At 38.0% G+C, this 23,257-nt stretch overlaps 2 protein-coding genes across 5 annotated transcripts in view; one reads left to right on the top strand and one right to left on the bottom strand.

The window, feature by feature from the left end:
• The window catches only part of LOC590415 (transmembrane protein 131), a 35,653-nt gene extending 26,655 nt beyond the window's left edge, over positions 1–8,998 (top strand). For 2 of the 4 annotated variants that reach the window (XM_030980255.1, XM_030980254.1), the window contains exons 25-33: positions 519–706; positions 1,098–1,237; positions 1,560–1,925; positions 2,308–2,455; positions 3,027–3,127; positions 3,546–3,635; positions 4,213–4,349; positions 5,036–5,209; positions 5,520–8,998. In XM_030980255.1, the coding sequence (XP_030836115.1) occupies positions 519–706; positions 1,098–1,237; positions 1,560–1,925; positions 2,308–2,455; positions 3,027–3,127; positions 3,546–3,635; positions 4,213–4,349; positions 5,036–5,209; positions 5,520–5,627 (1,452 nt within the window). In that variant the 3' untranslated portion in view covers positions 5,628–8,998. The remainder of the gene's footprint in view (positions 1–518; positions 707–1,097; positions 1,238–1,559; positions 1,926–2,307; positions 2,456–3,026; positions 3,128–3,545; positions 3,636–4,212; positions 4,350–5,035; positions 5,210–5,519) is intronic. The other 2 variants (XM_030980257.1, XM_030980256.1) reach the window with 2 other exon arrangements.
• A 5,640-nt stretch (positions 8,999–14,638) lies between these two features.
• On the bottom strand, positions 14,639–20,934 carry LOC590459 (cytochrome P450 2J6-like). The gene is made up of 4 exons (XM_030981225.1): positions 20,595–20,934; positions 19,730–20,337; positions 15,641–15,743; positions 14,639–14,817 (listed from the first exon to the last, which is right to left on the bottom strand). Exons 1-4 carry the CDS (start codon positions 20,932–20,934, stop codon positions 14,639–14,641), a joined length of 1,230 nt encoding a protein of 409 aa, XP_030837085.1.
• Between the last annotated feature and the right edge of the window lie 2,323 nt (positions 20,935–23,257).

Raw genomic sequence — 23,257 nt, 5'->3', positions numbered from 1 at the left:
AGTTGTTACTGCTGAGCTGAGCAATTTCTATTGACAAATTCAATAAGTTGTTCGAAATCCTTTTTGCTGAACAGTTGATAGTGTCCCTTCTCATAGAGTATCCCTCAATGAGTTAATAGTTGTATATACTCAAATGCAGATGGTTGTTATATGGGAGATGTTTATGCAGTGACACATTTATGATTGATTTGTGCAGAGTTTACAAAATGGAATGTATAATGTACTTTACTTATCTCTTGTTACAGTATGTTGATGACGATGCTAGCCTTAGTGAATCAGGAGTGTCTAATACCCCTGCTGATATATATAATTTACTTTCCATATCTCTTGTTACAGTATGTTGATGACGATGCTAGCCTTAGTGAATCAGGAGTGTCTAATACCCCTGCTGATATATATAATTTACTTTCCATGTCTCTTGTTACAGTATGTTGATGACGATGCTAGCCTTAGTGAATCAGGATTGTCTAATACCCCTGCTGATATATATAATTTACTTTACATGTCTCTTGTTACAGTATGTTGATGACGATGCTAGCCTTAGTGAATCAGGAGTGTCTACTACCCCTGCTGATGACCTTGAGGCTGAAGGTCAACGTTTAGCTGCTCAACGATTCAAGAATGTCAAGTCTAAGGGCAAACCTCGTAAGGGATCGTCGAAGGCTAACTCTAAATCTACTTTTCATGGTGACGTCTGCCGACCAAGGTAAGCTATGCCCTACTCAAACTATTATTTATTGTACACCATAACAACCAGGCATGGTGCAATAGGTTGTATGAATTGTATGAATTGTAAGAATCAGGAGGGCGTTTCACAAAACTTGCCATCAGTGACAAATGACAGTTTGTGTTATAAGCTACTGAAATCCTTGCTTCTGATTGGTTATCAGCAGATTTGTCACTGATTTTTGTCATTTGTCATTGAATCAAGGCTTTGTGAAATGGGTCCCTGATGTAAAACTATCTTTCTTGTTTTGTTTATCCTCATATCAAGCCTTACATTTTAGTAAGTTGAGCAATTTTGAAGATTTCGGTATGACTTCTGGTCCAAGATGAACACATGTTATAACATGCTGCATGTGTCTTTTCACGTTCAGCACCCTGGAGCTACCATACACGACAGCTTTGGAGGCAGGTCGTCGTCAGGACAACTTTGACAAAGAGCCGACCTCACCACACTCCATTGCAGCAAAGGTCGCTGCCAAGGCAACTAAGAAAACAATCAAGGTTTCTAAGAGTAAGTGATCTTATTTACTAATCAGAAAAGGGTTTGCTATAGAGTATGATTTTAAGGTTTTAATGACATTGGCATTACACTGCCAGTAATTTTGCATGGTAACAACATACATGACATATGATTTTTAGTCAACAGTTGGAGTTGATAGTTTGTGATTCAGGTGAGTAAGAGTAGCATTGTCTCATTGATACTCTAGTAAACAGATATTAAATAGAAATCAGAGTGATGACACTGTGTTCAATATCCAGTATCTCTGTCATATTCAAATTTGGAGTTCTTCATTAAATGAGCTCTTATTTGTCCTTGCCCTTTCTCAATTCAGCAGGCAAGTCAATGGACAGTGATGCAACCAGTACAACAAGCAGTGAAGCAGACAAGGACTCACCCCTACCCCTATGGGATCAAGCCAAACCTATCCCATCAGGTCCTGCTCATCAACGCCCAACGGCTCAGACACAGCAACCCATCGGATCAGCTCCACGTCCTAGTTCAGCTGCTGCTGGGTTGATTGCTAGGCCTATCAGCTACAGCAGTGCAGTGTCTGGGGCAGCTCAGGGGGAAGGAGCAGGGCCTAACGCAGAAGAGGGTAAGACTCCTAACACCAAGTCTAAACTGACCAAGCAACTATCAGCACCTGAAGAGAAGTCTGCATTCAGTACTGTCAACGACACCAAGCCTACCCATCCAGGTAGGTCAAATCATTCTTGACAGAACTTCGTACAAACTTTGTTATTACCGTTTAAAAGAAAAAAGTTACCATTCTCTTAAAAAAATTGTGCTTGGCAAAAGAGCATACAAGCAAGGAAAACAAGACAAATGCAAGGACCAATTAGTGAACTAAATTTTATGTAACAAGGTGTGTAACATTTATTTCTTCAATATTCTCTTTAGGATGTTTATAAATGGCTTGCACCATTTTAAACAATATGTCTACAACTTATAGAAATAATTTATTAATAAAACATATAGATAATGCATGTTCAATGCAAAGTCACTTGGGGGGGGGGGGGGGTATTTTTGTCTTTTATGCATTGATTTTATGAGTGATGTTGTATGTTAATGTGTAACAGGAACCATTGGAACGAAGCAGAATAAGAGCAACAAGCCCCGCTCTGCTGGAGCCACTGTTCAACAGCCTCCATCATGGAGTCAGACTGCGGGACACGTAGAAGCTAGTGGTAGCAGCTCAGATACAGGATCATCAGCTGGTCCTGCTAGGTGAGGCAAACTTCTTCTTTCATATCGAGGGTTCAGTGACACAAAGATGTAACTCCATATTTTGCCAAAATGAGTATTTGATATAAAAATGTTCAGAAAAATGTGTTTTTTCCAGGAAACACAAATATTTAACTCCACCCAACACCCCATTGAAGTCAATGGCTAGTAAAACATAGACCTAACTCCTTAAGGCCCAAGTGCTCAGTGACACATAAACCACTTTTTCTCAAAATGGAGTTACGTCTTTGTGTCACTGACCCCTCGATATGGTGTTTAGGGATAGATCAAGGTTGGAGATCCAGACAGGGTTATCATCAGACTTTATCATCAGTAATGCCCAAATAAACAAGTCACTTATTTTTGTTTAATAATTTTTCAATTCAAATTAAGGTTATAGTGGTGTTAGAGGGTAATATGATGTATTTTGGCAAGACATTAATCTACACTTGCCACACTCTATACAGGTGAGGTAAATGGGGTAGTAATTTCCAAATTTGTGATATGAGCTATGCAAGAACTGAATATGATGTATTTAATTCCAATGTTCTCCCATTTTTTTTTTTTATTCCAGTCCAAGTTTCTTTGGCTCCTCTGCTATCAAACTGGACCAGAACTCTGGACTTATGAAGAACAAGAAGAAACCGACCCCGTCTCAATTCAACTTTGTAGGAGGTGAGTGGATTTATTCAGCTTTTCTGCTTTCATATTAGACTAAAGTTCAAGTAGTTATTTTCCATTGTTCTCCTACAGCTAGTTGTTCATTCTCTATACATAAAATTTACCACATGTTCATTCATTGGTAGTCTATGTATCTTTTCGAAAACAGAATCCGTGTTAATCAAACTTCTAGGAAGGGTAATATGTTTCATGCACATCATGAAAGGATGAAATTGAAGTAGATAAAACTTCAGAGAATGAAGTGAAGCCCCCAATTGCTTGTTTATAAATTATTGTTCAGTTTGGACAGAACATCAATTGGCTGCTTTATTATTTTGCAGTTGGAAAGCATGAATTGTTTTCAATTTACATTCTCTATATCAAAATCCTGTATGTATTGATGTTAAATGAGCAATGTTTTGTTATGTTTTAGATGCTTTGGGTGCTGCATCCATGTGGGATAACCCAACTCCATCTCCACTGAGCGCACCCCCAGGACTACCTCCACCAACATCAAGTCAAGGTAACATACCTACCAATTGATTCATCTAATCCTCAATACACTTAAAATTCTTTTATTCAAATATTCAACCTTTTTCTAGTGAATGCAAAGATTTAAATCTAAGAATCTTGAAAGTTTTAATGCAACCATGTAATCATCCAGTCTGTAGGAGCCAGATATTTCATTTTAATATATCTTTCATTCAATATTTGATATGTATTTTCCTATGTGATTAGATGTAGAGAGGTTTAAAAAGAGCTGAAAAGATGATTCTGCTACTAATCAACATGAGGCCTAAAAAAAAAGAAGATGTTGTATTGCCCTTTACATGCAAAAACATGGGTCGGTCGGTTGGAAATCTGCTTTTAAAAAAAAATTTACCCCCTCTTTGGGCTGATATTTCTCAGTTTTGAATGCATAAATATTATTTTTTATCTAAAAAAAATGGTAAAAAAATAAAATAAATTAAAAGCTGACCGTAGATTTCAAGATTTTTGGGTCGGTCGCAAAGGACAATACAACTTTTTTTTTTTTAAAGCCTGAGTAGTAGCTACATTGTGCATGATTGATTGATTATGTTTGTATTTGTTGTAATCAGCAGGAGGCCTAGGTGACTGGTTGGGTTTTGGAGTGAGTCGTGCTCCTACTGCTAGTAGCATGTGGGAGTCAAGTCCATCTACATCTAACACAGCCACCTGGTCTACCAACTCTGCATCACCAGGATACCCTCAACAGGTATGGCATAAACTACTGTAAACGCTGTTATTTTTATGTTTCGCGCTGAGCGACCCCAAAACACATTACTGGATCTTAAAATTTGCGTTGCACGCAATTCAGCCCCTTCAGAACACGCATAAGAAGTCATGCTTATACTTTCTCGAGTTCTAAAATTTGCGCTTGCTGATCTTAGCGCAAAATCCGCGAAAAATAATATACCACAAATATTTCTACTTTTACAGTATATCATCAGACTAGGATTAAACAGAACAAAATACACATGTGTGGGAGTTTGTTTAGAGAAACCAAGAATACACATCTCGATGACTAGAGCTTCTGAATGGTCCTAAGATATAAAAGAAATGAAAAATCATGTGGCGTTCCAGAAAGTACCATTGGCAGTGATGACAGTCTTAAAATGAGCAGCTGATAGTTTGTGATCTCCAATTTAAATCTATAAAAGTTATCATCACTGATTTCCCTCTCTCTCTCTCTCTCTCTCTCTCTTCCTTTTCTTTGTCTCATTCTAACCCTCTATTGCCACCTCTTTATATTTTTCTCTTTCTATCCCCCTCCTCCCCCTCCTCCCCCTCCTCCGCCTCTCCCCTCCTCCCTCCTCCCTCCTCCCACCTCTCCTCCCGCCTCTTTCCCCCTACCCATCTCTGTCCCTAACCGTCTCTGTAACCTATTTGTCCTCCTCTCAGAACTACTACCCGTCTCAAGGTCTGTGGTCTAGCCCCAGCTCCTTGGGCGGAGGAGAGCACACCTGGGCCGGAGGGAGTACTAGTCTCTTTGATAACTCTATCTGGAGTAGCTCATCGGATAATAACAGCTCCCTCATGGATACCAGTGGTGCTCATAATGCAGCAGACCCTGAGGTGAGATTATGGGCATTTCTCAATCATTTTTATCATTATAATTGAAAATTACTTCTATCGCTAAATTGCTCTATGGCGGAAGCTGTTATAATGAAGAAAAAAAATAATAATATCGACAGCAATGTATTCTATAGCACCAGTATCTGCCAGCTTGACACTCTTGGCGCTTTGTTAACTCTGTAGGTACACTGCTTGTAGTATACACAGCTGGGTTAAAACAATATCAAATAGTTGATACTTATACTTCAAAAAATGTCAGTCACACAGAGAATATAACTATTTATTTCTGTTTCTTTCACTATGTGTCTAGGCAACTCCACGAGCTTTTGACCCGTTTCACAGCAGTATCTGGGGTCCTTCTCATGGCAGCGGAGGCCCCAACCCCTGGGCTAACCCCGACACAGATAACAACAAATAGAGAGAAAGACAGTAATCAGCCATGGTTTAATCATAGACAAGCACTTTTTTTCATTTTATTCTCAACTTTTTGTTCCCTCCCCTCCCCTCCCCTCCCCCTGCACAAAAATGTCAAGCAAGTACATCTCATAGTGTTTTAAATTATTGTACAAATCAGATGGTTATCTTTTTTATCTTATTTATATGTAGTGAGATGGTGAGGGTGTTTGATTCGGCTAACATTCTATAACAAATTTGCTCTCAGCCAATCAAATGGCATGATTACAGTAGCTTATAACAGGTATTGTAACGTGCTATTGATCCATTTTATGGTAACATTGGTGATTAACACAAAGCAAAGAATGGGTTTAATAATTGAATGTGATGTGAACTTTCTACCTGAATAAGATAAGTCTAAAGGCAAAATGTATCAATGATCTTTAGGGGTACTATTAACAATGTGAAATGCTATAGACAGCAAGTTAATTGAGTTAACAATACTGGATGAAACGTTTTTCTTAGAAATATAACTTCAGTAACACTGATACCATGTTTTCATCAAAGTGTGTACAACCAAAGCAGAAAACAAAGTACACATTATAAATGACAAAATCAAGATGCTGGAATCCTCATTTTAACTCTCTAGATTGTATTTTCGATGAAAAAAACAACTGTCCATCACTTTTTCTTTTCCAAAACATAAACATTGATAGATGCACATGTCATCCACACACACACACACACGCACACACACACACACACACAAAAACAAGCACTCTCATATGAAGGATTAACAAAATCTTAAATAGTACCTCTACTTTGTTGATGATTAAGTTCTGTTATGCAAGATAATGATAAGCACTGTATGCTATGTTGAATGCCAAATAAAACATGAAGCGCTGGGGATTTTTAAAGTTTGCTATATAAATGTGTATAAATGGGTGCAAGCTTTTGCAATTATGTAAAAAATGTCTTGCATTCCTTTTTTAAAAAGTGTATTGAATGTAATCTGATTGGGATGATGCCCTTTTATTTTACATTTCTTCTCATTCTGGCTTTGTGGTAACCACCACAAGATCGCAGGAATAAAAATTTAATGGATATCCTTTCAACAATTTGTAATTAATTTTTATCTCAATACTCGTTTCAACATTTGTAAAGACATAGTTGGATTATTTCGAAGACAAAATTGTCAAGATTTGGTAATACCTTTTAAACTTTGAAAAAAGAAAAAAGTTCTAAATTTCATTTCCTTCTTCAAAGTTAAAACTTGAATTTAAAAAATATAGAAAGAAAATTAGCATTGTTTCCTGACAGGAGTATATTTTATAATTGTCTGATAGACAATGCATAGTGTATAATAAGCATTATAAATGCTTCCATTTCACATTGTTATATGTGCTAGTCAATTCAAGTTTACTTTTGTTTCCTTTTTATTTGCTGACCAATTGAGGTAATTCAAGTGACAACAGAACATATTTCCCAGCATATGTAATTTGGCAGCTTCAGTCTGTTTTGTCTTGAATATGTTCTTATATAATTGTCACGTTTGGAAGAAAATCTTGTTCCAGTCAGTATGAACTATAGAAACCAAATGTGGATAATTTTGTAGTGAAGTAGCTCGTATGGATGCACTATGAGTCTGGTTGTGGAATTTAATTTTGGGTGAAAGATGTCCAGGTGATATGCAATTAAAACAATGAGTCATAAAGATTCCGAAAGTACTATTGTAGAGTTATGATAACTTGCATATTTAGCCCTGAGCATTTCTGCTAGACTTACAACAAGAAAACTAACCCTGAATAATATTTTCTAAATTTCTTGTGATTTTATTTATTCTTTTAGTGTCCCTATTTTTTTTTTTTAATATTTGAATACCAACAAAGCAACTATGGCAGGAGAAGAAATTCATAATTTATATATTACATTGTTTCATTTTCATGATTCACCATGAAAAAGAATTGTCATTTTCAAGGTACTTACTACTAATTTCATGTGTGTTTCCTTTGTTCTGTTGCCGGAATGGACATAGCAAATAAAGTTCAACACCAAAATGCAGAATAAATAGATTATCTTTTTCTTTAAAACTTTTTTTATCCCCAAACATTCCTTAATAGATTAATGTATAATTCAAGCAGATGAATAAACTTTGAGCGTGTTGAGACAAAAGGGGTTAAAATTGGAAGCAACATTTGCTTGTAAGATGTCAAATTGAATCTAACAGGATGTCATGTATTATAGATGTACCTGGGGATAATACAGCTGGATCAGTGCAATTCTGAGAATGAATTATCCAGGTAAATAAGTAACTTCGATTGTAAAAACAAAGCTTGTTAGAATTGGTACATATTTGTATGTATTTGCTGAAATTGTTATTATTTTTTAAATGATTACACCTTGCTTTTGAGATGTACTTGCTTTCTGCACCCTCCCTTTCCCCCAACGCTTGTTCTATGACAACCTAAGTTGAAAATGATGAGAACTGGCAATTTTCATGTAATGTTATTGCTTTAGAAGCTTTTTGAGTTATGCCAAGATTGTACCACCTGGCTTGTGTTTGTTTATTTACTATGGAGCATTGATTATTGGTGATGGTTTAATGTATCATGTGGGATAAGGAGAAAGAGAAGTGCTCTCTTTGTATCTCATATTACCATATCCATCTCAAAAGACAAATGAGATGGACGTAGACTTAGCCAAAATTAATATGTCAGATAATGTTGTGACGTTGAATGGAGAGAAATGACGCTTTTTGTAATTTTTAGCACTTGAAATAGTTTGAATTCTCTACACGAAGATTAACAGTCTTTCTGCTCTTTTTGTTTCCTCACTAAAGCAAAGCAAGGCTTGTAACATGTATATGACAAATGGGGAAGCGGGGGTATTTTTGCTGTGTATTTAAAAGTCAAAAGTTCGTGGATTCTGCCTCAATTTTTCATGCCGACTCTGACGGAAGTTTAGCCCATGAGAGAATGGGAGAGCATCTGTCTTAACTCTGTCAACTCTGCACTTTGGAACCTGAATGCGTGGTGTGAAGGGAGGAACATCCTTCTCAATAGATAGAAATCAGTGCATTGAATTCTTGAAGGTGTCGAATACTGTATCCTATGCAAACTAGCTTTGCCAAGTCAAAGTTATCAGTTGTTCAAATATGTTCAACATCAGGTGGAAAAATACATAAAACGATTGAAATAAAGAAAAAACTCTTTTGCTGTTTTAAGGGAAGGAGAAGCAAAATGAGGTATTGATGTACCTGGTTTGAGGGCTTGTGACTTGTGAAAGTTATTTCAAACTCACTTGTCATAAGTGAGTATTTAAGCATCTCTGTTATTGAAAACGAGATCTCTTTCTATCTTTATCTCTCGTTCAATAAAATTACAAACTTATTAAAAACGACAAGGCTGCTTGTATGTTTATTGTTTTTAGCATGATTTACTTCTTGTAGATAATGGTTTTGATCTTGATATGTATTTTGAACATGATTACATTCATCTCTCACAGCATCAACATTATTCATGCTGATATAAAACAATGTACAAGTGTTGATAATCAACCTTTGACAAGGAATAATTGATCTAACTTCAGTTTCCAAACTTTTTTGAGGGGTTTATATACATCCTATAGAGAACGTGGAAAGTCACCGCCTAACATTAGTGACAAATGAAAATAACATATTCAACAAAGACTATTAGGCAGGGGCGGATCCAGCCGAGGGGGGGGGGGGGGAGGGGGTGCCCAATCCGTGAGGACATATTAAGCGGCAATAAGAGGTGGGGGGGGGGGGGTAAAAATAATTAATATAATGAATTGTGGTTATCTTCTTTTTTTTGCAAGGGGAGGGGGCCTGCCCCCCCCCCCCTCCCCCCGTGCCACCACCTTAAATCCGCCACCGTATTGGGCCCGGTACTTGGAAAAGAAGAGTATTGAAAATGTGATACAAATACGACTAATATAAGTAATGGTAACTGGGACGGCAATATTGATACCCGTCTGTACATGTGAGTTCACTGATAAAACCATTTCAGACCTTAGGGAGGGCATTTATGAGTATCTTAATAATTTTTCAGAGAGACCGTCAACGGCAATCGAGATGCATTTGAGGTGCATTCGGGACATTCTTGCATTCTGGTCGGGTCGTTCCCACTGCATTCGAGGCGCATTCGAGCGGCAATCAAAATATTCCGACGGCATTCGAAGTGCACTCGAGGTGCATTCGGGACATTCCTGCATTCTGGTCGGGACGTTCCATCTGCATTCGAGCCGCATTCGAGCGGCAATCGAAAGATTCCGACGGCATTCTAAGTGCATTCCAGTTGGGTTCTTTTAGTACCGAAAATATCGAAATAGATTCCAGCGGCAATCGAGATGCAATCGGGACATTTTTGCATCCTAGTTAGGACGTTCCAACTGCATTCGAGCCACATTCCAGCGGCAATCGAAGATTCTGACGGCACTCTAAGTGCATTCCAGTTGGGTTCTTTAAGTACCGAAAATATTGAAAGAGATTCCGGCGGCAATCGAGATGCATTCGAGGTGCATTCGGGACATTCTAGCATTCTGGTCGGGGCGTTCCAATTGCATTCGAGCCGCATTCGAGCGGCAATCGAAAGATTCCGACAGCATTCGAAGTGCATTCCAGTTGGGTTCTATTAGTACCGAAAATATCGCAATAGATTACAATTGCATTCGAGCGGCAATTGAAATATTCCGACAGCATACGAAGTGCATTCCAGTTGGGTTCTTTTAGTACCGAAATTATCGAAAAAGATTCCGGCTGCAATCGAGATGCATTCTTGCATCCTAGTCGGGACGTTCCATCTGCATTCGAACCGCATTCGAGCCGCAATCTAAAGATTCCGAGGGCAGGGAGTGCATTCCAGTTGGGTTCTTTTAGTACCGAAATTATCGAAAAAGATTCCGGCGGCAATCGAGATGCATTCCTGCATTCTGGTCGGGACGTTCAAACTGCATTCGAGCCGCATTCGAGCTGCAATCTAAAGATTCCGACGGCATTTGGAGTACATTCCAGTTGGGTTCTTTTAGTACCGAAAATATTGAAAGAGATTCTGGCGGCAATCGAGATGTATTCGAAGTGCCATCGGGACATTCTAGCATTCTGGTCGGGGCGTTCCAATTGCATTCGAGCAACATTCGAGCGGCAATCGAAAGATTCCGACGGCATTCTAAGTGCATTCCAGTTGGGTTCTTTTAGTAACGAAAATATTGATAGAGATTCTAGCGGCAATCGAGATGCATTCGAGGTGCATTCGGGACATTCTAGCATTCTGGTCGGGGCGTTCCAATTGCATTCGAGCTGCATTCGAGTGGCCATTGAAATATTCCGAGGGCATTCAAAGTGCATTACAGTTGGGTTCTTTCAGTACCAAAAATATCGAAATAGATTCCGTCGGCAATCGAGATGCATTCGAGGTGCATTCGGGACATTCTTGCATTCTGGTCAGGGAGTTCCACCTACATTCGAGCGGCAATCAAAATATTCCGACGGCATTCGAAGTGCATTCTGGTCGGGACGTTCAAACTGCTTTCGAGCGGCAATCGAAAGATTCCGACGGCATTCGAAGTGCATTCCAGTTGGGTTCTTTTAGTACCAAAAATATTGAAATAGATTCCGTTGGCAATCGAGATGCATTCGAGGTGCATTCGGGACATTCTTGCATTCTGGTCAGGGAGTTCCACCTACATTCGAGCGGCAATCGAAATATTCCGACGGCATTCGAAGTGCATTCGAGGTGCATTCGGGACATTCCTGCATTCTGGTCGGGACGTTCCAACTGCATTCGAACCGCATTCGAGCCGCAATCTAAAGATTCCGACGGCATTCGGAGTGCATTCCAGTTGGGTCCTTTGGTACCGAAATTATCGAAAAACATTCCGGCGGCAATCGAGATGCATTCTTGCATCCTATAGTCGGGACGTTCCAACTGCATTCGAACCGCATTCGAACCGCATTCGAGCGGCAATCAAAACATTCCGACGGCATTCGAAGTGCATTCCAGTTGGGTTCTTTCATTACCGAAAATATCGAATTAGATTCCGGTGGTAATCGAGATAGATCGTGATTTTCCAAAAAAGAGTAAAAACATTGGTCTTTTTTCGGTTATAGTTTAGGTATTTATTTTGGAGTTCAAATAGTTGAATTATAGTTAGAAATGAAATTAAACAAGAAAAACAATAAAAGACATGAGTTAAAAAACAAAGAAATACATACGAAATTATCAAAATATTGGATAACATAAGGAGTAACCTGGCTCTTCCAATTTTTTGGTAGGTATTAATATCTCAAATTTTCTTAATAATATATGTAATGAAAACTAATGTTTAAATTTGAAGAATATATGGTTTACGGGCAAAAATGTGAATTTCATGAACTAAGTTGCATAAATTACCATCAATATTCAAATAAATGATTTAAAAAAAAGATTACCATAGTAATTTATACACTTCGCTTGACATGCATGTGCATTTTCTATGATCTCGGCCGTTTGACGGCCGAGATCATAGAAAATCTAAGGTAGTGACTAAGGTAGTGACTTCAATGCTAGATGTACAATTATAGAGATGAAACGATAAAACCGACCATTATTAATGATACAAATTGGGAAAAAATGATCTGATCGATTCCTTAATTCTCCGAACTATATTATTGGAATTCCATTACATTTTAGGTGAATGTAAATCGTCACAAAGCAATAAATTGGCTCTACATACCATTCCAGACATTTAAGTGTTGACATCTCTCTTCCTCTCTCTTCCTTCTCTCTCCCTCACTTTCCCTCCGTATCTCTCCCTTCCCTCTCCCATCTCTCTTTCTTTCTACCCTCCCCTTTTCTGTCCCCCCCTCTCTTTCTCTCTCTTTCTCGTCATTTCTCTCCTTCTCGATTTCCTCGTCATCTCTCGCCTTGGCCTTGCTACATGTAGCCAGCCGTTGAATATTGTATTTTAACCATATTTTCATGTACGTAAAACAACATGTTTTTCTTAAGTGTAGGCTATATATTTTGGTTCAATTTTATTTAAACTATTCAATCTCATTGTAAATCAACCATTATGAGTTCCTGAACTTTACGTGTTGATGTTTTTAAACCGAATAAATAAATAAAATAAATAAATAAAGCACTGACTCGCGAATTTCTGCGCCAGTGTCGTGCTAGTAATCAAATAGTTGGTAGGCTCGATACCAACGCGTTGCTAGATATCCCGGCCTATCTCTTCTGCGGGCAAACCTGAATCCGATGAGCGGGTTTTTTGTATAATTATATCGGTTAGAAGCTCCAATACATTGTCAATTTATTAAGCCCTCAAACCTAGAATGTTATTATTACCATTATCATTATTAAGTGAGTTACTAGTGATGTAAAAACGAAAACAAAACATGGTGAAAGTTTGAAATACATCGCAATAATTATAATAATAGGTAAGTATATAATAATAGTATATTTGTAAAGCGCTTAGAGACATTTGTATTAAGCGCTATATAAAAATGAAATATTATTATTATTACTATTAAGTTATCCATTTTATAAAGACTCTATGTGAAAGTCAAATTAGCTATTTCTTTAGTCGATTCTCCATTTCCAATTTACTTTTTCCAGTAACTTTTTCTCGGTGGTTATAGTTGAGATAATTATTTAATATATATGGCATGTTGACCACGAGTGACCTCGAATAAGGAAATCCTGCTCTGCTATAAATTTATAGAAGATGTACTCTCGTCATTCTTTGTGTAGGATCTAGGAGCGAATATGAGAACATGCACCACATAGCCCTTTATCAATATTATCGTGTAAGTCTCACATGACTGTCATCTCAACCTTGAAAACTCATAAGTTTGTTATTCTTTATCCCATTTCAAATTGTTACCAATCTGTTAAAAAAAACATTCGTGGGTTTAATACGAATAAATTGCTATCAAATTGGGATTCCCTTTAATCATTAACGAGACAAAGTAAATGGTAATTGAGGTTTCAAGAAGAAAACAATTTTTTTTCTTCAGAATATGGAAATGCATTTTCCATTTGTTTTGTCACCGTTATGCACTATTATCTGCTTTCGGTTTGACACAGGGTAAAACAAGTTGAATGAACTCAATTCAATTCAATTTGAATTTATTTCCACTCAAACAGTAAAACATAAAATATAACAAAGGTCAACATATAGATCAATATAATGTTTAATTGTCCGTGTCATAAATAACCAAGTCTTAAAAATATTTTTATAGCATCATGAAAACACAACCGCATAAATGATGTTTACATTTTTATAAAGAAGATATTGAAGGGTCGTAATTTTATATAACTTAAATAACCTTAATAATAAAACATGCAATATGAGCAAAACAGATATTAAGCATGTGACATTATATATCGCTGTCACTTTATGAATGGCATGTACTACCATGTAGGTATAATCAATAACCTTTTATAGCAAGACAACCAATATAATATACATTAGCTCAGTAGATTAAATTGTAGATACTGAAACGGCATACAGGGATATTAGACTATTCAGAAGATCATAAAGACCTCGAAGAAATCACCTTGAAGACAGTTTCAATACCCAATTGTATTGCCTATAAGAATCATATTCGCATTATGAATGGCATTGCATAGTTCGCGCATTTCACTAAGTGACGTACAAGGTTAATAAAATTGGCTTAGGTTGGATTTTTTAGAAAGTCTGTACGGTCGTGTTTAATATGTTTCTGAGAAACGGTAGCTTTCAAGTCTCCAAAACATTGTAGTCACCCGTTGACACGATAAGTGATAGACCTACCATTACCGAAATGACATTGGAATATTACAAATACAGATTTTTGATACAACAAGTATATACCCTTTAGGGATTATAGTGAGTATCAGAGGCATTTTTTCCATGACTTAGTTTGAAGAGGTTTTGCACTCTAGATAATCTGGCAAATACTTTTGAATATGTTTATAATGTAATAATGACATGGATACGAAAATTATATTATAAATGCATAAGAAGAAAACCAGGCAGGGAAGACGTTGAATTTCAGCGCTCGATAGCACAAACATGATAGGGATGTGGATGCATAGAGAGTCCAGGCTGACCACGTAGACTAGCTGTGGGTTGATCTGATGGAAGTTTGAATTCAAATTGTTGGAAGAGGTTGGTGAAGAGAAGAAATGACTCCATTCTAGCAAGCTGAATACCCAGACATTCGCGAGGACCTATGAGAAATAATAATAAATTATAATCAAATACAAATAATGCAATTAGGGGACACGTTGCGCACATAGATGGGTGCCATTTTGATTTTTAAAGGGGTTAGGGCATGGGCCTGGGGTGTGTCCCTTTAAATTCACAACAGTTTACTGTCATCCCTAATAACAACGGTATGGCGATGTAACAGTATGAATTTAACAAGCTACTCATAATCTTTTTGAAGTTCATGAATTATGTTATATTAATGTAGCATGTTATATTTTGTCAGGAAGACATATCCTGATTCATAAGAATGATTAAAATAAAATCGAAGGAGTAGTAACAGAAAACGTGAGGCTCATCGTTATTCATTTTAATGAAAGAAACATCGGTATAAAAAATTGTTACCAATAAACCTTGACAATCTTAATAATTACTGTTTCTCACTTTTTTTATATTGTGTTTGGTAGTTGACGATGATTAATGTATTTGAAAGGAAAATGAAAGTGATATGTATATATTCAATGCACATGCGCATCTGTGTGTGTGTGTGTGCGCGTATGTGTATGCGTGTGTGCGTGTGTGCGTGCGTGTTGGTAAACGATTAGGTACAAATATATTACCGGTTCCGAATGGTAACCAAGCTTCGTTCTTCTCGACCTTTAGACCATCAGCAGTGAGAAATCGATCTGGGTTGAATATATAAGGCTTAGACCAGTACTTAGAACCATGATGAACAGCCCACACGTTACTCATGATCATAGCACCTTTGGGAATGAAAAAGCCTTCCAGTGTAACATTAGCTGAATTAAGTTACACGACTTAAAACCGGAAGTACAGGTCTGATACGCATGACTTCCATCAAGGTAGCATCACAGTATGGTAGATCTGGACGGTCAGTGGTGGTGGGTTGTCGACCACGCCCAACAACTCTATCCAACTCATTCTGCACCTGTTGGGTACAAGTTAAATAGGTCCGTTTGTTAGAGCTCGACCAAGAAAATGATTACTTAAAAAATATAGACGATGTACTGTTAACGATGCCATCAACCGAATTCTTGCAAAGGCAGGAAGGACAATGACGGCTCTCGTTATTTGCCTGTTTATTTGTTTTTTATCGTTGGTTCTCAAAAATCTGTGGAAAACACAATACCGATATGCTCCAATGCTCATTTCGACTGAAAGCAAATAGTATAGCTACTTATTCTACCAATTGTCAGACTTTCAAAACGTTCTTGATTAAAATTATCCTCTTTTTTCATTTAATGCAAGGCACTGATTAGTCTTTGGGATAAAATTTGTGTGACTTCTCTGTATACATAAATAATACTAACGTTAACATAGGTGGGCATACATACTAAACCCGAGTACAGATATTTCTGATTATTAGTAGATAAATAATTATTGATTGATCGTTCATAAGGTCGGCGGCCTCTGGTTGTAAGTTAAGTATGACTATATAGATTACATGGCGTAACAGTACCGTTTAGGGGAGATGCAAGGCAAATATGCACATCGACACATCAACCGACTGTGTATGAGTTTATTTAGGGCCCCTAGAGCATGCACCATTTTAGATGTGACATGCTAACATACACATGCACTGAGAAGGACCTGGCAGGGGGCAATAATATGGCTCTTATCATGCTTTTACTAGGCATGGGATGTGGTGTGTGATGATTCCAAATGATGAAGGATCATGCATGATCAAACAAAAATGGCTCTTATGCTTTTACTAGACATGGGATGTGGTGTTTGATGATTCCAAATGATGAAGGATCATGCGTGATCAAACAAAAATGGCTCTTATGCTTTTACTAGACATGGGATGTGGTGTGTGATGACTCCAAATGATGAAGGATCATGCATGATCAAACAAAAATGGCTCTTATGCTTTTACTAGACATGGGATGTGGTGTTTGATGATTCCAAATGATGAAGGATCATGCGTGATCAAACAAAAATGGCTCTTATGCTTTTACTAGACATGGGATGTGGTGTGTGATGACTCCAAATGATGAAGGATCATGCATGATCAAACAAAAATGGCTCTTATGCTTTTACTAGACATGGGATGTGGTGTGTGATGATTCCAAATGATGAAGGATCATGCGTGATCAAACAAAAATGGCTCTTATGCTTTTACTAGACATGGGATGTGGTGTGTGATGACTCCAAATGATGAAGGATCATGCATGATCAAACAAAAATGGCTCTTATGCTTTTACTAGACATGGGATGTGGTGTGTGATGATTCCAAATGATGAAGGATCATGCATGATCAAACAAAAATGGCTCTTATGCTTTTACTAGACATGGGATGTGGTGTTTGATGACTCCAAATGATGAAGGATCATGCGTGATCAAACAAAATATGGCTCTTATGCTTTTACTAGACATGGGATGTGGTGTTTGATGACTCCAAATGATGAAGGATCATGCATGATCAAACAAAATATGGCTCTTATGCTTTTACTAGACATGGGATGTGGTGTTTGATGATTCCAAATGATGAAGGATCATGCATGATCAAACAAAATATGGCTCTTATGCTTTTACTAGACATGGGATGTGGTGTTTGATGATTCCAAATGATGAAGGATCATGCATGATCAAACAAAATATGGCTCTTATGCTTTTACTAGACATGGGATGTGGTGTTTGATGATTCCAAATGTTGAAGGATCATGCATGATCAAACAAAATATGGCTCTTATGCTTTTACTAGACATGGGATGTGGTGTTTGATGATTCCAAATGATGAAGGATCATGCATGATCAAACAAAAATGGCTCTTATGCTTTTACTAGATATGGGATGTGGTGTATGATGATTCCAAATGATGAAGGATCATGCATGATCAAACAAAATATGGCTCTTATGCTTTTACTAGACATGGGATGTGGTGTTTGATGATTCCAAATGATGAAGGATCATGCATGATCAAACAAAATATGGCTCTTATGCTTTTACTAGACATGGGATGTGGTGTTTGATGATTCCAAATGATGAAGGATCATGCATGATCAAACAAAATATGGCTCTTATGCTTTTACTAGACATGGGATGTGGTGTTTGATGATTCCAAATGATGAAGGATCATGCATGATCAAACAAAATATGGCTCTTATGCTTTTACTAGACATGGGATGTGGTGTTTGATGATTCCAAATGTTGAAGGATCATGCATGATCAAACAAAATATGGCTCTTATGCTTTTACTAGACATGGGATGTGGTGTTTGATGATTCCAAATGATGAAGGATCATGCATGATCAAACAAAAATGGCTCTTATGCTTTTACTAGATATGGGATGTGGTGTATGATGACTCCAAATGATGAAGGATCATGCATGATCAAACAAAATATGGCTCTTATGCTTTTACTAGACATGGGATGTGGTGTTTGATGATTCCAAATGATGAAGGATCATGCATGATCAAACAAAATATGGCTCTTATGCTTTTACTAGACATGGGATGTGGTGTTTGATGATTCCAAATGTTGAAGGATCATGCATGATCAAACAAAATATGGCTCTTATGCTTTTACTAGACATGGGATGTGGTGTTTGATGATTCCAAATGATGAAGGATCATGCATGATCAAACAAAAATGGCTCTTATGCTTTTACTAGATATGGGATGTGGTGTATGATGACTCCAAATGATGAAGGATCATGCATGATCAAACAAAATATGGCTCTTATGCTTTTACTAGACATGGGATGTGGTGTATGATGACTCCAAATGATGAAGGATCATGCATGATCAAACAAAATATGGCTCTTATGCTTTTACTAGACATGGGATGTGGTGTTTGATGATTCCAAATGATGAAGGATCATGCATGATCAAACAAAAATGGCTCTTATGCTTTTACTAGACATGGGATGTGGTGTATGATGATTCCAAATGATGAAGGATCATGCATGATCAAACAAAAATGGCTCTTATGCTTTTACTAGACATGGGATGTGGTGTTTGATGATTCCAAATGATGAAGGATCATGCATGATCAAACAAAAATGGCTCTTATGCTTTTACTAGACATGGGATGTGGTGTTTGATGATTCCAAATGATGAAGGATCATGCATGATCAAACAAAAATGGCTCTTATGCTTTTACTAGACATGGGATGTGGTGTTTGATGATTCCAAATGATGAAGGATCATGCATGATCAAACAAAAATGGCTCTTATGCTTTTACTAGATATGGGATGTGGTGTATGATGACTCCAAATGATGAAGGATCATGCATGATCAAACAAAATATGGCTCTTATGCTTTTACTAGACATGGGATGTGGTGTTTGATGATTCCAAATGATGAAGGATCATGCATGATCAAACAAAAATGGCTCTTATGCTTTTACTAGACATGGGATGTGGTGTATGATGATTCCAAATGATGAAGGATCATGCATGATCAAACAAAAATGGCTCTTATGCTTTTACTAGACATGGGATGTGGTGTATGATGACTCCAAATGATGAAGGATCATGCGTGATCAAACAAAATATGGCTCTTATGCTTTTACTAGACATGGGATGTGGTGTGTGATGACTCCAAATGATGAAGGATCATGCATGATCAAACAAAATATGGCTCTTATGCTTTTACTAGATATGGGATGTGGTGTATGATGACTCCAAATGATGAAGGATCATGCATGATCAAACAAAATATGGTTCTTATGCTTTTACTAGACATGGGATGTGGTGTGTGATGACTCCAAATGATGAAGGATCATGCATGATCAAACAAAATATGGCTCTTATGCTTTTACTAGATATGGGATGTGGTGTATGATGACTCCAAATGATGAAGGATCATGCATGATCAAACAAAATATGGTTCTTATGCTTTTACTAGACATGGGATGTGGTGTGTGATGACTCAGGGATCCTGCATGATCAAAACAAATATTTCCCAACCTTATTCTGTACATCTGGATGGACAGCTAAGTAGAGTATGGCCCATGAAGTGACCAGTGTTGTTGTCTCTGTGCCAGCGGCAAACAAGTCAAGCACAATCCTCCAAAATTCTTCCAGCGTGTATTCCTTGGAGATATCATCTGCTAAGAACGCGTCGACATAGTCCCGGATGTTATCTTTCTGAAATGTGTCTCGATGCATGTAGAGCTGACACATAATAAAATCTCGAGCTTTGAATGTGGCGTCACGGTAGTGTTTGTACCACGGAGTATGAATAAGTGATTCAAAGACCACAACAGGATCTGTTATAGAGATGCCAGCGAAGATTGCCACCATTGCTTGTAGAACCTCAATGTATTGGAGATCGTCGTATTCGTATCGCCTACCAAAGACAAGTTGAGCTACGACGTTAGCCGTTGCTTTATTCAAAGTAGGCGACAGGTCTGATGGTGCACCTCGAAGATTCTTGATTTCATCTGCCAGATAACGAGCTTCCAGGTTGATCTGAGGTACTAGGCTCTTCTTACCAAAGCCGAAGGAACGGAGTGCATGCAGAGAGAATTTCCGATGGTCTTTCCAAGGTTTGCCGCTACTCCAGACGATAGAAGCTGTACGGAAAATAGTAATTCAGGTTTTATTATAGCGCTTAAGCACCTTAATATGAGATTCAGTCTTCACCACTCCCCAGGAAGTACTTTAGCCAGGCCCCATTATTCATACGCTTGCGATGCTGAGCAAACTACGATAAATACGCTTCCCCACCGATATTAAGTCCCGCAATAAAATATCAACCGCAAAAATATTTAAAAGATAATGGCATATGAATGGTATCGCAGCTTTTTTCTTCCGTAAAAAAGAAGCTTACCATTCTTGTTAGTATCTCGAACTCCCCATCTAATATGTCCTGGTACAAAGCGGTTTTGAAAGAATTCTGATGACTTCACAAAGGCTTGTTTGATAGTTGCTATGTCATTCAATACAACAACAAGAAACGGGCCTCTTCGTAAGCTGAAAATTGGACCATACTTTTTAGCCATATCCATGTAGGCTTCATGTAATGGACCTGATCTAAATCTGTACCCGATGACTGGCCAGGACCATGGTCCGGGTGGAAGGTTCCTTGGACGTCTAACGAACCAGACAAAGATGAGAAACATCAAAGCTCCCAGTAATACAGAGGTAGCCGATACTGATAGCCCAAACATTCTGCCTTTAGAACGAAACCAAAATTCAAATTTTGTGAGCAACGTTTGATAAGATGTTTTAAATCACGCATTGACCCCAATAATACAACGAAACTCTTTCAAATCAGTTTGTCATTGCATTTTGTAAAAAATTCCGACTGAATGCACTAAATGCTCCAAGAGAAAAAACATATAACTTGAAAGATAATCTGTACTGATCGATGAACAAGATGTCCTCGATATCACATGATGATCAAAGGTCTTATAAATTATGATGAGAACAAGTTACTGTTTGCGATAGATATGAGTGCACAGGATATGTTATTACAACGTAAACGTGTTGTGAAACTGCATGGGTGTCGATCCCGGGGGATGGGGGGGGGGGATATATCCCCCAATATTTCAGGTGGGGGATAGCCTGTACAATCATCCCCCCCAATAATTCACCATTACAACAAAAAATGAAGAGAAAAATTAATGATGAGAGCCCGATGAAAGTAGTTAATGGTTATTATTCGCAAGGTGACCATCAATATACACATTTTGCTATCTCATTTTCATAATACATACATATATAAATAGAAAACGAAGTAAATGAGACAACCGTATATGAGACAAGAATAAATTAAATTCTCGCTCATACGGTTTCATCAGGAATTGATGAATTTATTCAATTTATTCAATCAACATCATCATAGAAATGCAGTGCGCCAAATGCAAAGCCGCAGCGTTAAAAAAGCAACGAGATAAATGTTACGCGCGAAGCGCAAAAGTGCAAAAAAGAAGTAGAGAGTGGGAGAGAGAGATAATAGGAGACAGAGAGGATACAGGCGCGTAGCCAGGGGGCGAGGGGTGGTCACCCCCCCCCAAAAAAAAAGAGAGAGAGAAAGAAGAAAGTAAGAGGACGTAGTCGAGAACGGTACAACGAATCGTCTTCTTTCTTTAATAATTTAATAAAACGTCAAAAGGATTTAGACAAGGATTAAGAGACGAGAACGATACAACGAATCGTCTTCTTTCTCTAATAATTTAATGAAACGTCAAAGCTTCCACGCTTCGCGCAGGAGGGGGGGGGGAAAACTGAATTCAGACAAGGATTAAGAGTCGACAGTGGTACGACGAATCATCTTCTTTCTTTAATGATTTAATGAGACTTCAGAGCTTTCGCGCTACGAGCGGAGGCAAGCGCGTAGCCAGGGGGGGGGGCGGTCGCCCCCCCCAAAAAAAAAAAGAAGAAAGGAAGAGGACGTAGGAAGAAAAAGGATTAAGAGTCGAGAACGGTACAACGAATCGCCTTCTTTCTCTAATAATTTATAAAACATCAAAGCTTTCGCGCTTCGCGCATGGGCGGGGAAACTGAATTCAGAGTCGAGAACGGTAAAACGAATCTTCTTTCTCTAATAATTTAATGAAACTTTAAAGCTTCCGCGCTTCGCGGGGGGAACTGAATTCAGACAAGGATTAAGAGTCGATCGAGAATGGTACAACGAATCGTCTTCTTTCTTTAATAATCTAATGAAACGTCAGAGCGCGCGGAGGAAGGGGAACTTGATTTAAACAAGGATTTAGAGTCGAGAACGGCCCATCGAATCGCCTTCTTTCTCTAATAATTTAATGAAACGTCAAAGCTTCCGCCCTCCCTGCACCCACCCCCTAGGGAGCGCGCTTCGCGTGCTCACTACCGACCCCTTAAATAAAATCCTGGCTACGCGCTTGAGAGGATAATAACCCAGGTAGCATGGGTCCCATATTCTCTGAAATGTTATCTGTATTGAGGGTGACTTGAAAAAGTTAATAACTTGGAAGGGAGGGGTGCAACCTGCACACGCTTCTACCTCATGGTTGCTCTGATCCATTGCCGAAAATATTTTGGCACCTATCATCCCCCCAACCACGGATACAAATCGACACCCCTGTGTGAAAGTATTTGTTCACTTTTGCACATGTATGTTAAATTCAACTCCTTATTCAATAAGACCAACTTATGCTCGAATGATGTGCGAACCTGGAATGTATAGTTAAACCAAGGAGTTACTTGGTTTAACAGAAGGATAGTGTCATTGGAACTTCTTTCGCGACAAGCACGAGAAATAAATCAAAGTTCATACAGATCTTGCTTACCTACCGATCAATAAAAATAGAAGTAAATAAAGCCACTCACTTGTAATCTACATGTAATGTAGGCCAATGTATTTAAGAGTCAGAAAGTGCAGTGTACTAAAACGTATAGTTAAAGAGGGAACGAAACAAATAATTTCTCAGAAAAGTTTAGACGATAGAGGTCGATCTGAATAGTATGAATTAAGATGTTCTAATTTTCTACATTGCAATGTTTATCCCTACA

Source organism: Strongylocentrotus purpuratus, unplaced genomic scaffold, assembly GCF_000002235.5.
Source record: "Strongylocentrotus purpuratus isolate Spur 01 unplaced genomic scaffold, Spur_5.0 spur5_scaffold_11, whole genome shotgun sequence".
Taxonomy (NCBI): Eukaryota; Metazoa; Echinodermata; class Echinoidea; order Camarodonta; family Strongylocentrotidae; genus Strongylocentrotus; species Strongylocentrotus purpuratus.
This window is presented reverse-complemented; position numbering and strand designations above follow the sequence as displayed.

Bases quoted from the DNA above. Each gene is read 5' to 3' on its own strand.
- LOC590459 (XM_030981225.1), bottom strand. From the start codon at position 20,934: ATGTTTGGGCTATCAGTATCGGCTACCTCTGTATTACTGGGAGCTTTG. The intron at 20,338-20,594 runs GTAAGCTTCTTT...TTTTCCGTACAG, and splicing joins TCGAGATACTAACAAGAATG to CTTCTATCGTCTGGAGTAGC. The intron at 15,744-19,729 runs GTTGGGAAATAT...TGTACCCAACAG, and splicing joins ATCCAGATGTACAGAATAAG to GTGCAGAATGAGTTGGATAG.